We start from the raw sequence: 12,881 nt of genomic DNA, 5'->3' as shown, positions 1-12,881 counted from the left end.
GGGGGGGGGGAAATAATGTAATAAAAAAGTTTTTTCTCCTATGAAATTTTACTCACTGGGCGTAATACAATACATTTTAAAGGCTGCCCATCCTTACGAATTTGGCAGAATCATCACGATTTTTGTTCAATTTTACGAAAATACGATCATAGTGCCCCTGGTTCCAATTTTTTAAAATTTCGGCTATCCCAACTCACTGCCAACCATCCTGGTGTTCTTTCTTCTTCTCGATCGCATCACACTTGAAATCTGGTATCTGTTTTCCTGGTGTTTAAGAGGAGGCAAACCCCCAGACCCAACAGTCTACGTCACAGATGTCTAACTTTAGCATCCTCTTTGCCGTGAGCCCTTGTATTTGCTCAGTGCCACTTTACCATTAGAAAAAACAGGATTAGACTTATAAAAGTACAGAATCTAGAAGTAAGGTAAACATTAGGTCAACACGGTGTTCACAAATTCCTGTCTTTTTGTGCTGTGTGTGACAGTCAAGGCCAGTGAGAGATTTTTTTAACAAATGGATCATTGTTCATTGTTTGAAACTTAATACAATTGCCCCCTTTTGTGCCCCTTTTTTCCCTTAACTTCTCCAATGAAGAGTCCGTCCGTCAAGACCGCTTTTTTTTTCACCATGCCTTTGTTTGCGTTACTGTTGTTTTTTATTCTTGCTTGACAACAACCCCTGTCATTGACACCCCTGGAAAGAAGGCGAGCCATGGCCATATTTCACGAATTTTAAGTGAAATTACTCTGTTGTTTAAATTTGCTGATTAGTAAAACATATTATGTTGGTTGGTGGGCAGTCCTGCATTTTACAGCTTACTGACAGTATGTTTTTTGTCTGTTCTGCTTTTTCCTAAAGGGTGCTTGTTGAGTGCTCTGATCTGCTTTTAATCAGTTTTGTCTGCACTGTTGTGGGTTCAAAGAATGTCATTGTGGAAGGTTTGTAAGTGTCACTTGATTGGTCACACTTCCTTTCGTTCCCTGTGCTGTTTGTCGATCTCACTTTTTTCCCTAGCTCAAAGTGATTGTTTTTATGTTGAATAAAAACAGGAGCATTGTATTTGGCTAATCAATAGTTTTTTTTAGAAATACAGGGGGGGGGAAATGAAGAGTTCTATTTTCTTTTGTTTATCTCTGGTTGTTGGAGGAGGACACTACTGCGTGGTCCGACCTCTTTTCTGTTCGTCTGTAGTTTCTGTCTGTCTGTTTGGCTTCTTCCAAGCACTCACTAAATAACTGTTTTGCTTTTATGTGCTTTTCTATTCTCAAACTCAATTTTCTCCTTCATGGGTGGTTGGCGGGTGCTCTAGCATGGTTTGCACCTTTTATTCTTTCGAGATAGCAGCACAACTATCGTAATTCAGGTTTTGGAAATTTTATGGGAGAAAAATAACTTATTTTCCACCACTGTGTCAACAGTACCTGGAACTTCAACTTAAAGTGTACATAATCACTCTAGTGAGGTTTTTACAGAGCATGCACAACACCCCTTCACAGTGCCTTGGAATACTTATGTCAGAAAGTGATTTTTGCTAAAACCCCGAGTTATGGCACTGGAGCTACTACCCTGCGTTCTATCAAACACCTGTAATCACAATCACCTTCTTTTGCATGTTACTCTCAAGTAACACCTCTAATCTTTGGCACTAATATTATACCAACTGATTATGTTAGTTGTAAGTACTGTAAAACTCTTAATGAAACGTCATTTTAAAAAACTTGTGGTTTTTGCTTATTTAAGATGATGATCTTCTTCCACCAGGTTATAGATGCTGACAAGGATCACTCAGAGCTGCAGACAAAGCTAGAGAGTCTGAGGCAGGACATTCTCGGCGGGCTGGCGGAAACACTTTCATTTTCTGATGACAGCGACAGTAGCTGAGATAGCCTCCTGAACTCAAATGACTTTCTTTGTGCACATACTTTGTTTTTTTGGTTTTTTTTCATTGTCAAGCTCAAATGTCCTATTAATGTTTTCCCATGATTTCCAACTGAAAGTTTATTTACGATATGTGAAATATCAAAAGATGAACAGAGAGGTCGTCATGATTGCCTTTCTCATCCTGCAGTAGGGTATAGGCCAGAGACAAAACACTTTCCATTGTCTATGGACAGAGGTGGGGATGAAGTTTTGTGCTTTATTGTTGCAATTTCAGTTCAACTACCATTGAAATTGTCCAAAATGGACACGCATCGTCAGGGAGAAAAATGGTTGTGATTGACAGGTGGGCATTTTGTACAGTGCCATTGTAGTATAGAAAACAAAAACGCAATGGTTGTGTGTGTGTGTGTGGGGGGGGGGGGGGGGGGGGGCGAGGGAGTGAGAAGTGGTTGTTTGAATAGTGGCTGATAGTGAAAGTTTGGCTGTACTTGTAATGTACTTGTAACTAACTATTTTTTGTTCAATGCAAAAGCTTGAGGGTATTTTCAACTGTATGATTGTACCTGGCTATACTATACAGGAATGGAAATTTTCTGTAGATTTATGGAAATCCGTAATATTGATTTGCTCCGTCTTTTTCCGTTAGTGGGACCTGACGTCCTGTCTCCTTTCTCCTCACAGAAAGTTCTTCTCTCTCACTTTCTCTCTTTATTTCTGTCTCTTTATCTTTCTCTCTCTCCTGTTCTCCCCCGTCTCTACCCTTTATCAACCCTCCTCCCCTCACCCCTTCTCTCTCTTCTCTCTCTCTCTCTCTCTCTCTTTCTCTCTCTCTCTCTCGCTCTCTCTCTCTCTCTCTCTCTCTCTCTCTCTCTCTCTCTCTGTCATTCTCTCTGGTCCTGTCTCTTTCTCTCTGGTCTTGTCTCTTTCTCTCACTCTCTCTCTGACTTTCAGTAAATTTCCGACTGATCAGTTTCCATTCCTGACTTTTAACACCTGAGTATTGTATGTCACGACAGGATGTCAGGTAGCTTCCTGAGGTCAGTCTGTGCAAACCTTACTGACACTGTGGCTGTTGTTTTATATCACAGATTCAGAGAGTTAACTGTATTTTTAACAAAGAATGTTTTATTCTTAGAAATATACTTATTTACAGCTTGCATATCTTTAACGAATGAAATTTTGATACCAGGACTGCTTATCATTATGAATTTGCTGGAACTGTTATGAGTTGTTTTTTTTAAAAAACAATTTTATGTAAACAGGATCATATCAACCCTGACAGGTGCTTGGCAGTTTCTAGCATGAGTCCCAAATGGGCAGAATTGTTAGAGTATCTCTGTCTATTTGCTGGAATGTTGTTGTATACCAGCAAGCCGTTTATCTACTCAAAGATCTTTACCGGCGTCTTTGTTAACTGACAATTTTTTGGACAGCTGTTGTCTTTATAGCAAAGAAAAGTTTGAGTAATGTTTATATTTTTTAATCCTAGGCTCACGACTATTATCATGTTTGCATAGAATCTTGCTATTAACCAATGCATAAAAAACGTTTTGAATAGTTTGGATTGTCTGAGTATGTGAGTACGTTTTATAGCAAAATTGCATATTCTGTTTTCTAGTATTGCTCCTCACCAACTTGCGAATGCTGAAGGAAAATTATGAACTTTCGAAACAGGATTTGTGGATAATAATGAGAATGAAGCCCAAAAGTCCCATGCTCACCATACTGATTTAGTCTTTACTTTAAGAATTTATTTTTTTTAAAAGTTGGCAGCTAAATGTGTGTCTTGAACTGCGTGTACTGTTAGAATAGTCAAAATGTGTTGTGTACCCATATCAAAACCTCATGACATTTTTAGGGCTAGTATTTATTTTTATAGAGGACTTTCCCATTAATTCTTTGTTTTTGAAGAATATGGTTGTACATTCTGTAAATAATTGACGTTTAGCCCAATTGTACAGTTTAACAAAAATTTCCCAAGATTTTACTGCATGAACTTTGGTCCCAGCTATGATGATTCCCTCTCTATACTTTAGAAATATATTTATAATGTGAAAGATATTTATATTGTAATAGTGAGTGCCTGTAGTTGAAGTACGGTTGGGTTTTTTTTTTCTTCTCTCCATCATCATCAAGCATCTGAAACAGACATTGGCAATCATGCCTCACCACCCATTTCCTTCAAGAAATCAATATCGTCAAGGTGCTACCTTTTTTTGCCTGTCAGAAATAGACCAGAATGAAATTGATCCACTACAGTTCTCCTTTACTCTTTGAACACGCGTCATTGGATATTCTGCTGATAGGAGAACCTACTGTTGCCGCTGTGTCAGCGGATAATCCGCTGACAATTTTAAACGTGTTCATTTGCTAAGCTATTGGTCTAACTCTAAGGTGGACTCCAGGGCAACCCCTATATCACTGGAAAGCTCATCCAAAACCCAATCATTTGGTTGATTTTCTTTATTTGCGTTAGGATTGGATAGCTATAGCTTTGCATGGCTTTTGATTTAGGCCAATTGTTTCGGTTGAAATGCAGCAGTTTTTATCCATAATGGTGAGCTCCAGGCGACGTGTTTTGATTCTGACTGAAAAAGCTTTGGAATAGAGTATGGATGATTGCAGTGATGAGGAGTTACATTTAGAGTTAGAAGAAGAAGTTCAGGTGATAGTGATGATGAATCCGTACAATTGGTTGGTAGATCTAGACATACCTGACCCCCAAGTCTCATCTGGTCAAATGTATTTTTCTTTTGAGGGCAACTATAGTGATCTTGCAGCCTTGATCAAGGTAAAACTGGTATTGTGAGGTTAAAATGGGTAAAGTAAAGAAGGTGCGTCACAGGGTATCGAGAAAAGGAAAGTGGGCAAGTCTTCAAAGAGTTAGCATGTCAATGGGTCTTGTGGTGGATCAGTTTCATTTTGCCCTAAATCTGACTTCTACTTCTACTTCTAAGGCCATATAAGGTAACACGTTGGCAATATTATTCTAGTAATTTTTGTCACCAATGTGTTTTAAAGTTCACTGAGATTATTCTTGGACTACCTTTGTCTATTTTGCCTTTTTATTTATCTAGGCTTTTGTCAATTCAAGTGTCCTAGGAACTGCATTTGTCTTTTCCTTATTGTTTTATTACTGACCGTCACAAGCTGGCTTCTTTCAGTCAGCCCTGCTTCCTTTCATTTCTTTTTTCCTTCCGTGAACTTTTTGACATCTTCGTTAAAACCACATTAGTGTTACCTTGAGTTTATGTTCACCGTCCTGAGTAATTTAAGGAGTCCAAGTCACCTCGAGTGGGTAATTTGTGGAATGTTTTTGTGGGTTATTGGCAGATCTGCTGGGGTTTGCTCTTTCTTTCTTTTTTATCTCTCCTTTTTTTGTGTTTGTTACTCTCCTATAACAAGTTTAATTCTCAGACTCAGGATATATGGCCTAATTGTGTTGCAAGTGCTGTTAAATGTTTACTAAACATGGAAGGCTTTTTCTGCATTCATGCTACTGGACAAAATGACAGGATGCAAACATACATCCCCCCCCCTCTCTCTCTCTCTCTCTCTCTCTCTTCCTCTCTCTCTCTCCCTCTCCCTCTCTCTCTCTCTCTCTCTCTCTCTCTCTCTCTCTCTCTCTCTCTCTCTCTTTCAACTCTCTGTTTATTGTTTGTTGAAGTACACATGCATTTTTGTCATATATTGCTATATTGTATCATGTTTGCTTTATGTTCATGGGAGCACTGTATGAAAAAACACTACTTTATTTTTAGTTGTACTGGTGTTGTGAAATGAAATACTTACAGTCTTACAGTCATATATTGCTATTTGTTACAAATTGATTTTAATATATGATATAATAGAATCAACTCGGTTGTTTAAAATAATAAAAACAGTACCACTGCAGATGTCGCTAAACTCAAAGTGTACCCACTTTCTTATTCAGAAGTTTCAGTGGAAGATCCCATCACTTCAATACTGAAAGTGGGGCATTGTGAAACATTTTGCTCTGCTTTTCTATTTTTTTGAAGTTTGCTGTCAGTGAGTCATTCATTCCATTGTTTGATGATAAAGAGAAAGTTTGTTTTACCTTTTGTGATTATTTGGATGTACTTTTAGTTGGGTTCTATTCATTTTACAGCTTTTCTGTGTTACATACGGTGGTGTGTCTCATTGAAATTTCCCTTCTCTGTAACTTCAAATCTGTTCCACCGACATCTGTGCTGTTGTGGTTAGGCGCTTTTCTGTGGCATGCAGGAGACCCAAATTTGAATTCCGAGAGAGGAGAATTTATATTGAGTGTTTCGGTCTTTCCTCTGAGATGTTTTATCATTCTTAGCCGGGATTGGCCTGATAGTGATAGACTCTATTATTATTTGTGAGCGATTATGACTCAGGAAAACTTATTTAGAGGCATCTCATTCTCATACTTTTATTTTAATTTTGATATAATATGTTCTGAATCCTTGGATGTTTGAGGTATAGGCTAACTGGGTAATGCTTAGACTCATTTACCATTCCACGCAGAAGGTGTGATTTTCATCACAAGTAGTACTAGTAAGGAAGTCTTTATTTTATTGAGTATGCTCTGTCTTTACACTAGAATACATTATCCCTTTCAGCTCAGGTTGGCCCCAACTACACAGTGTTAAAGCAGGCTGTCTCCTGAATGATCTAATTTGTGTCAATAGCTAGCTTGATGTTTGCATACATTCCGTTGACCAATCCTACCGGTGTCTCTCTCTCACAAACCAATAATTTCAAAAGCTATACCTCTAGTCTGTGTGAGTCATGAGGAACAATTGAGGGAACAAGTACAAAGTAAACTCCACAGTATACCCGGTACCCGGTAAAGCTCAAGTTTGATTCATGATGAAAATGTTTTGATCTCTCAAATAAAAGAAAAAGTTTTTTTAAACAGAATTACATATTGGACATACCTTCTGCAGGAAGATGGAATACCATTTTGTGTTGGATGCGATGCTTGACCAATAACTGTCAGGCACATCCTAATGTCCACATTTTGGGGAATCCTGAATTTTAATTAAATAATTAATTTTGAAGAGAATTTATTGCTCTTCATAGTTGATCTCAAGATAATTTTTGATCTTATAAAGACCAGTGACCGTTACTTCAGAATGTAGAGATTTAAAGAGTACTTTTCTAAAAATGTACATGACATACTTTACTTTTATATTTATTTGCGCAGTGAATAATTTTATTAACTTCAACCATAAAGTAAAGTAAAACCAAGCTGTTCTGTGAACCAACTTGAGTCCCACGCGCTCATAACCCCATGCTTTGCGAGTGCCATAAAACTTTCCGCAAACTAGAACTACCGGTGTCTTATGTTAAGTTATTCAAATAATTTATTAATAATGTTAATAGGCACTTTGCCATCAACTTTGCTAAAGACTTGAGTTTGATTCTCATGTTGTCTTGTCTATTTTATCGAGTATCTGTATGTGCTGCAATGCTGTACTGTAAACCTACAGAAAATGCAAAGTGGCTATGAGAGAGTCAGAAAGGATAAGGAAAGATTTGTTGGGAGAATTTTCTACGGAATCCAGTGCCAGGATAGTCACTGTTACTGGACTGACTTTGACTTTTAGCAAGACGTGTGTACACATAAGCCTTTGAATTACAATACAGTTTAAAGGGGATAGGTCGAACACAGAAGACTTGAAATCATGCCTCCGTCGAACTGTCCCGTGTTTTTTTTTCCTTTCCTTCTTATTTATCTTTGTAAGATATCCCTGGGAAGTACGGATCCCTCGAACTACCGAGGCCGGTCCCGACGAATTCGAGTTCGAGCTATCCGTGTTATATTGTATTATCTTAGACTGCACTGTCATGCCTGCTGCTCTACATAATAAACTCTGGGCGCTGGAATGCAAGATGGACGCCCAAATGAAGGTCAAAACACCAGCCTGGCTGCAGTCGAGTGTACGCAAACATTTCCCTTTGCTGTTCCTTTGGTTTGAAATAGAGTAAAAAATGGTGTACTCCATGGTGAACTGGAATATCGCCAGAGTGCATGGTCTTGCATATTATTATATCAGTACGTTATGTACCATAGCTCATTTTTTAGTATTGAGTACCGGGTAGTTCTTAGAATCTTGTTTTGCTGCGAGCGGCTAACGGGTTGTTTTTTTTTGTTTGTGTTATTTATTTTGTTCGAATAACATGGTTTGAGTGTGTTTCCCTCTCTGCCGGGTTGACCCTATCAGACAGGGTTAAAGCCCGCATCCTAAATGGCCTAAATTGTGTCAATGGTAGCATTATAAAACACGTAAATTCTTTTTTTTTAAATGTCTGTTGTTCCTGTACATGGCATTGACTGCTTGTACTATTGGTGCTGCTGCAACTACAATTTTGAACTACTACTGTTACCTCAGTACTGCTACTACTACTACCTCAGTACTGCTACTACTACTACCTCAGTACTGCTGTGTGACTACTACTACCTCAGTACTGCTGCTACCTATTGAATTAATAATGTATTGCTATTGCTCGGTGGCTGGATTATGCCGCTGCAGGTCCTACTTCTTTGCTTTCCCTTCACTTTATTGTTTCTGTCTGTCTTAATTTGGCTCGATCCTATCGGAGAAGCGTTGAATTTGGAGGTCTCGCCTCTTAAATACCTTAATTAGTGTTGATAAGGACATTAAAACCATACACTTTTTTCGTCTTCTTACTTCACTCTGGTGTTGTTAGCTCCTTTTCTATCAAACGTGTATCGCCCTTCATCTCTTCTCCTTTCCTACACTCCTTGTTTTCTTGTTGTATGTTATTGTTACTTTGACTGAAGTGTCTTTAGGCCATTCCCAAAGGGGGGACATGTTCTTATGCGCAGTAGACTTGTAAATGGGCTGATTCATCAATAACCATGTTCATAACTGTACTGTGCCTGAACCGCAACTGGGAACTGCTGCTTTTTCTTTCCTAATCCTTACTATCGTCATTTCCCCTCTACTTCTTTTGTATGTTTTTCACTCTCTTGTGACCCGCTCTTTCCAGGGTGCCTTAGAGTCGAAGCAGACTTTGTGCTGTTAAAGCTGGAGAGGTGAGCAGAGTAAGCCCGATTCCCTGTACTGTAAGGACTTCTCTCTTGACATCCACCCCTTGGCGCTCATATGACCTTATGGAGTTGCGAACGCCGTAAAACCTGTACTAAAATAAAACAAAAAACAACACTTTTATTTTAACATTATGATCTCTAATCTTTGGCACTTATATGATGTATTTGTGTTGCAAATGCCGTATAACTCATTACTAAATTAAAAATTCTTACTAAAATAAAACTTAATTAAGCTCGGAGCAATGTGTGTACATTTTGTCTTTATGTCCTTGAATTGTTATCTTTGTACGTGTGGTGACATAATTTATGTTACTTGTACTTCTAAATGTCTAATAAAGACACGCCACTCCGGTACATTTTAAAGTTATTAAGCAAATGTGTTACTTGTTTTTGTTTTTTCCCCCATTTAAAATTTGGGGGGGGGGGGGGGGGGGGGGGGGCTCTCATGGTCTAGAGGTTTAGGTGGAAAAATTTTCTTCTCCCCAAAATTGTCTCCTTTCACCCCCTTTCCTGCTCTATTGCAGTGTTCTGTCGTCTGCTTTCGTCTCTACTTTCTGCCCCCACCCCATCACCTCCTTCTGGGCTCCTGACTCTTTCTTCAGCCTTTCTACTGCTTCTCCTTTGCTCCTTCTTACTGCTGTCTTTCAGTCACACCCCTAATCTTCTGCTAGGAAAGATCTACACCTTCTTCTGCTAGGAAAGATCTACACCTAGCCTTCTCAGCAGACAAGTGCGAAAAATCCCGGAGGTCCCGTGTGCAAGTTGCGCGCGTAAAAGATCTCTTGGTGGTCTAAAATCGATAAGAATAGGCTTCCGCCGCCACCCGGGCAAATTCAAAATTTCCTACCAACTGAAAATGTTTTATGTTTTATGTGTCCTGCGCGCTCATATGACCCTATGCAGTTGCGAGCGCCGTAAAACACATAAGTCAATATAGGATCGTCAGAGGCGTTGAATTTCTGGATTATTCTGGAAATCCAGGTGGGTGCTCTGGTGTGATTTGCTCCTTTTTGCCTATCTATCAGACATCTCTCACCCTTGTAAATCTCTGTTTTCTCTTTCTTCTTGTGCGTGTTACTAATTATATCGCGAGTGTTTGTTACTCTCGTGTGGTTACTTTATAACACGTCTGATCTTCAACATTTATGATGACCTTATTGCGTTGCAAGTGCCGTAAAACTCTTCAAAACTTAAGTTTTTTAAATGTTAAACGCTGGAAATCAAGATTCCTGAAATTGTCCGGATTTTGTTCGACTTCAGGTATACATTTTGCTGTAGTGTACATGACACGGCTTCCTCGTGGTTGTAGACATCTCTTCAGGACACTATGAAGGAGTATAGATTGAACTGATCTTTGTCTTTCCGCTGGGATGTTGTGTCCCTTTCAGTACATTTACAATTCTACGAAGCAGTCACATAAGAGGGTGGTTGGCAGGTGCCCCGGTATGGTTCGCTCCTTCTTTCCCATCTACCATTTATTGTCTATATGTCTCTCCTCCTTCCTTTATTTCTATGTTACTATCTAGTGACACCTCAAATCTTAGGTTCCCAAAGGGGGAACATTTCTCCTTCTAATGCACAGTAGAATTGTAAATGGGCTGATCCAACAATATCATGCTCATAACTGTGCCTGAATTACAGCAGAGAACTGATGCTTTTTCTTTCCTACATGTATCGTCATTTTCCTCTACTTCTTTTGTATGTTTGTCACACTCTCGTGACCCGCTATTTCCGGGGTGCCTTGATAGTCGAAGCAGACTTTGTGCTGTTGAAGCTAGAGACGTGAGTAGAGTAAGCAGGATTCCCTGTAAGGACTTTTCTCTTGACATCCACCCCTTGGCGCTCATATGACCTTATTACATTGTATGTAGTTGCGAACGCCGTAAAACCTCTTTTTAAAAAAAAAATCTTAGGTTTTTACATGAGCTAATTGTGTTGCAAGTGCCTTAAATCTCTTACTAAAAAAAAACACAACAACAACAAACAAACTAAAACTTAAGTTTAAAAAAAAAAACAGTCGCAAAAAAAAACCAAACGACAAATGAAATGAACACGGGAGATACTGAGTGACCTGTGACCTGTGACCAGCTTTAATCCTCATGAGACATAATCAGTTTGGACAGGGTGCGATACATTAATTGTTTCCTGGTGTAAACAACCCCCCACCCGAAAACAAGGATTTCGTTTCTTGTGTTTTTCTTCTTGGCTCATGCTTTGGTTTATTCAAAGGAGATCTCAATTAACTCAATTTACTTTGGTGATAGGTTCTATCTTGGTGGTTTGGTACATGTATTGTTTCATGTACACATTTTACGTCAAGACAATGATGGGGTCTCATAGATATGTGTCTGTAGGCAATTAGTTCTCCCCCTCCCCTGCAATGCTCAAAATTGTAACCCCCCCCCCCCCCCAATTATGTTTTCTAGTAAGACAGCGCTTGTACTACCAAGATTAGAGAGACGGATCACCACCCGCTCTTCATATTATTCTCAAAGAATTGACAATGGTCCGTAATTATTACAACCAACGCCCTCAGCGCAAATACTACTAAAGGGAAATAACGGGAGCGTCAATTTCTATTTTAATTTTAAACCCGCACTCGTAGTAATTAATTGAGATCCTAACACGACATGCTGAAAGCCCCAAAATATGAATTATGGTCTGCAGAATCTCTTGTTGACCCACAACAATCGCCATCTGGATTGCATACGAAAGTGTTGACGATCTCCTCCCCCCAAAGCACGAAATAATTGTGTCCCCAGCCTGGAATTTATGCTAAAACATACATGCGGAACTGTGTGCATAACAAATGTCATGAATTATAAATGGTCTGTCGAGATGATGGAGATGAGTATTTGCCACGACTGCGTCGGTTGCCGACGCCATAACATCTGGTGACGTCACACGTTACTTCTGCAGCAAACTCTTCAACTTGCTTAGAACTTCCGATGAGCTTTCTTCCTGGAGTAGAAAAAAAAAGAACGAAACAACATTTCAAGAGAAGAGAAAAATAGTATTTGTGCTTCACTGGAATTTGAATATGAGTAGGAGTGAGCTATGGGAGAACTTCGTAACTGAGTCGAGTAAATGTGCAGGTTACTGGGGTGTTAAAAACTCGCCATTATAAGTCACGTAGGCTACATGTATTATATAGTCCCTGAGGATTTTTAGGAAACTAGCTATTCACTAAGCCATTTGAGATTGTTTCGAAACTGCTATAACGTTGACACGTGAAGGTAAAGTAAAAAAAAAGTGAATAAAATATACATGTAGATCTATCTGTCCCCGTCGTTTTATGCAAGAAAAATTCTGAAATTATCCAAACTGGGCCCAAAAAAGTGAATTATGCGATTCTGTTATTTTAAACAAAGATTGATAAAGGAAAAGAATAAGAAATTATGCACACAAAAAAATGATCAAATTTTACTAAATTATACGGGGTGCATAAAACCACGGGGACAGATGTAGGCCTATATGTTCTTTGTATACATTACATTAATACAGATTGTGACGCGCATAGAGCTTGCTGTCATTATTATTGTTATTATTATTGTTATTATTATTATTATTGTTGTTGTTGTTATTATTATTATTATTACTATTATTATTATCATTATTATTACATTGTAAATGCCTATGAGTGAGGAACATCCCGAACTGAATGTCATCTACTTATGAAGTATCCTGGCAGACAGAAGAATATTCACAATTTAAAAAAAGTAAAACCCCACTTGGAATTATCCCATGTATTCTGCATACAACAGCGCAGAGCCTAACCAATACACCACGTGTACACATGAGAGAGAGGGAAAAAAAAAGAGAGAGAGAGAGAGAGGTATAAAACAATTGACTCACTGGAAAAGTGTATGTGTGTGTATGTGTGCACTCGCGCGCGGGCGCGCGCGCGCGCGCGCACGTGTGTGTGTGTGT

The 12,881-nt window shown here is 38.9% G+C and overlaps 2 protein-coding genes across 2 annotated transcripts in view; one reads left to right on the top strand and one right to left on the bottom strand.

The window, feature by feature from the left end:
• Positions 1-1,882, top strand: part of LOC101845274 (thymidine kinase 2, mitochondrial-like) — a 6,729-nt gene extending 4,847 nt beyond the window's left edge. Inside the window, exon 4 of the mRNA XM_013088449.2 lies at positions 1,763-1,882. Coding sequence (XP_012943903.2) covers positions 1,763-1,882 — 120 coding nt within the window. The remainder of the gene's footprint in view (positions 1-1,762) is intronic.
• Positions 1,883-11,011: 9,129 nt separating this feature from the next.
• Positions 11,012-12,881, bottom strand: part of LOC101845040 (small cardioactive peptides) — a gene marked incomplete at its 5' end in the record, with an annotated part of 7,830 nt that continues 5,960 nt past the window's right edge. Inside the window, 1 exon segment of the mRNA XM_013088448.1 lies at positions 11,012-11,912. Coding sequence (XP_012943902.1) covers positions 11,859-11,912 — 54 coding nt within the window.

Source organism: Aplysia californica, unplaced genomic scaffold (assembly GCF_000002075.1).
Source record: "Aplysia californica isolate F4 #8 unplaced genomic scaffold, AplCal3.0 scaffold00746, whole genome shotgun sequence".
Classification (NCBI taxonomy): domain Eukaryota; kingdom Metazoa; phylum Mollusca; class Gastropoda; order Aplysiida; family Aplysiidae; genus Aplysia; species Aplysia californica.
The sequence above is the reverse complement of the archived record's forward strand: the minus strand, read 5'-3'. Positions and strand labels throughout refer to the sequence as shown.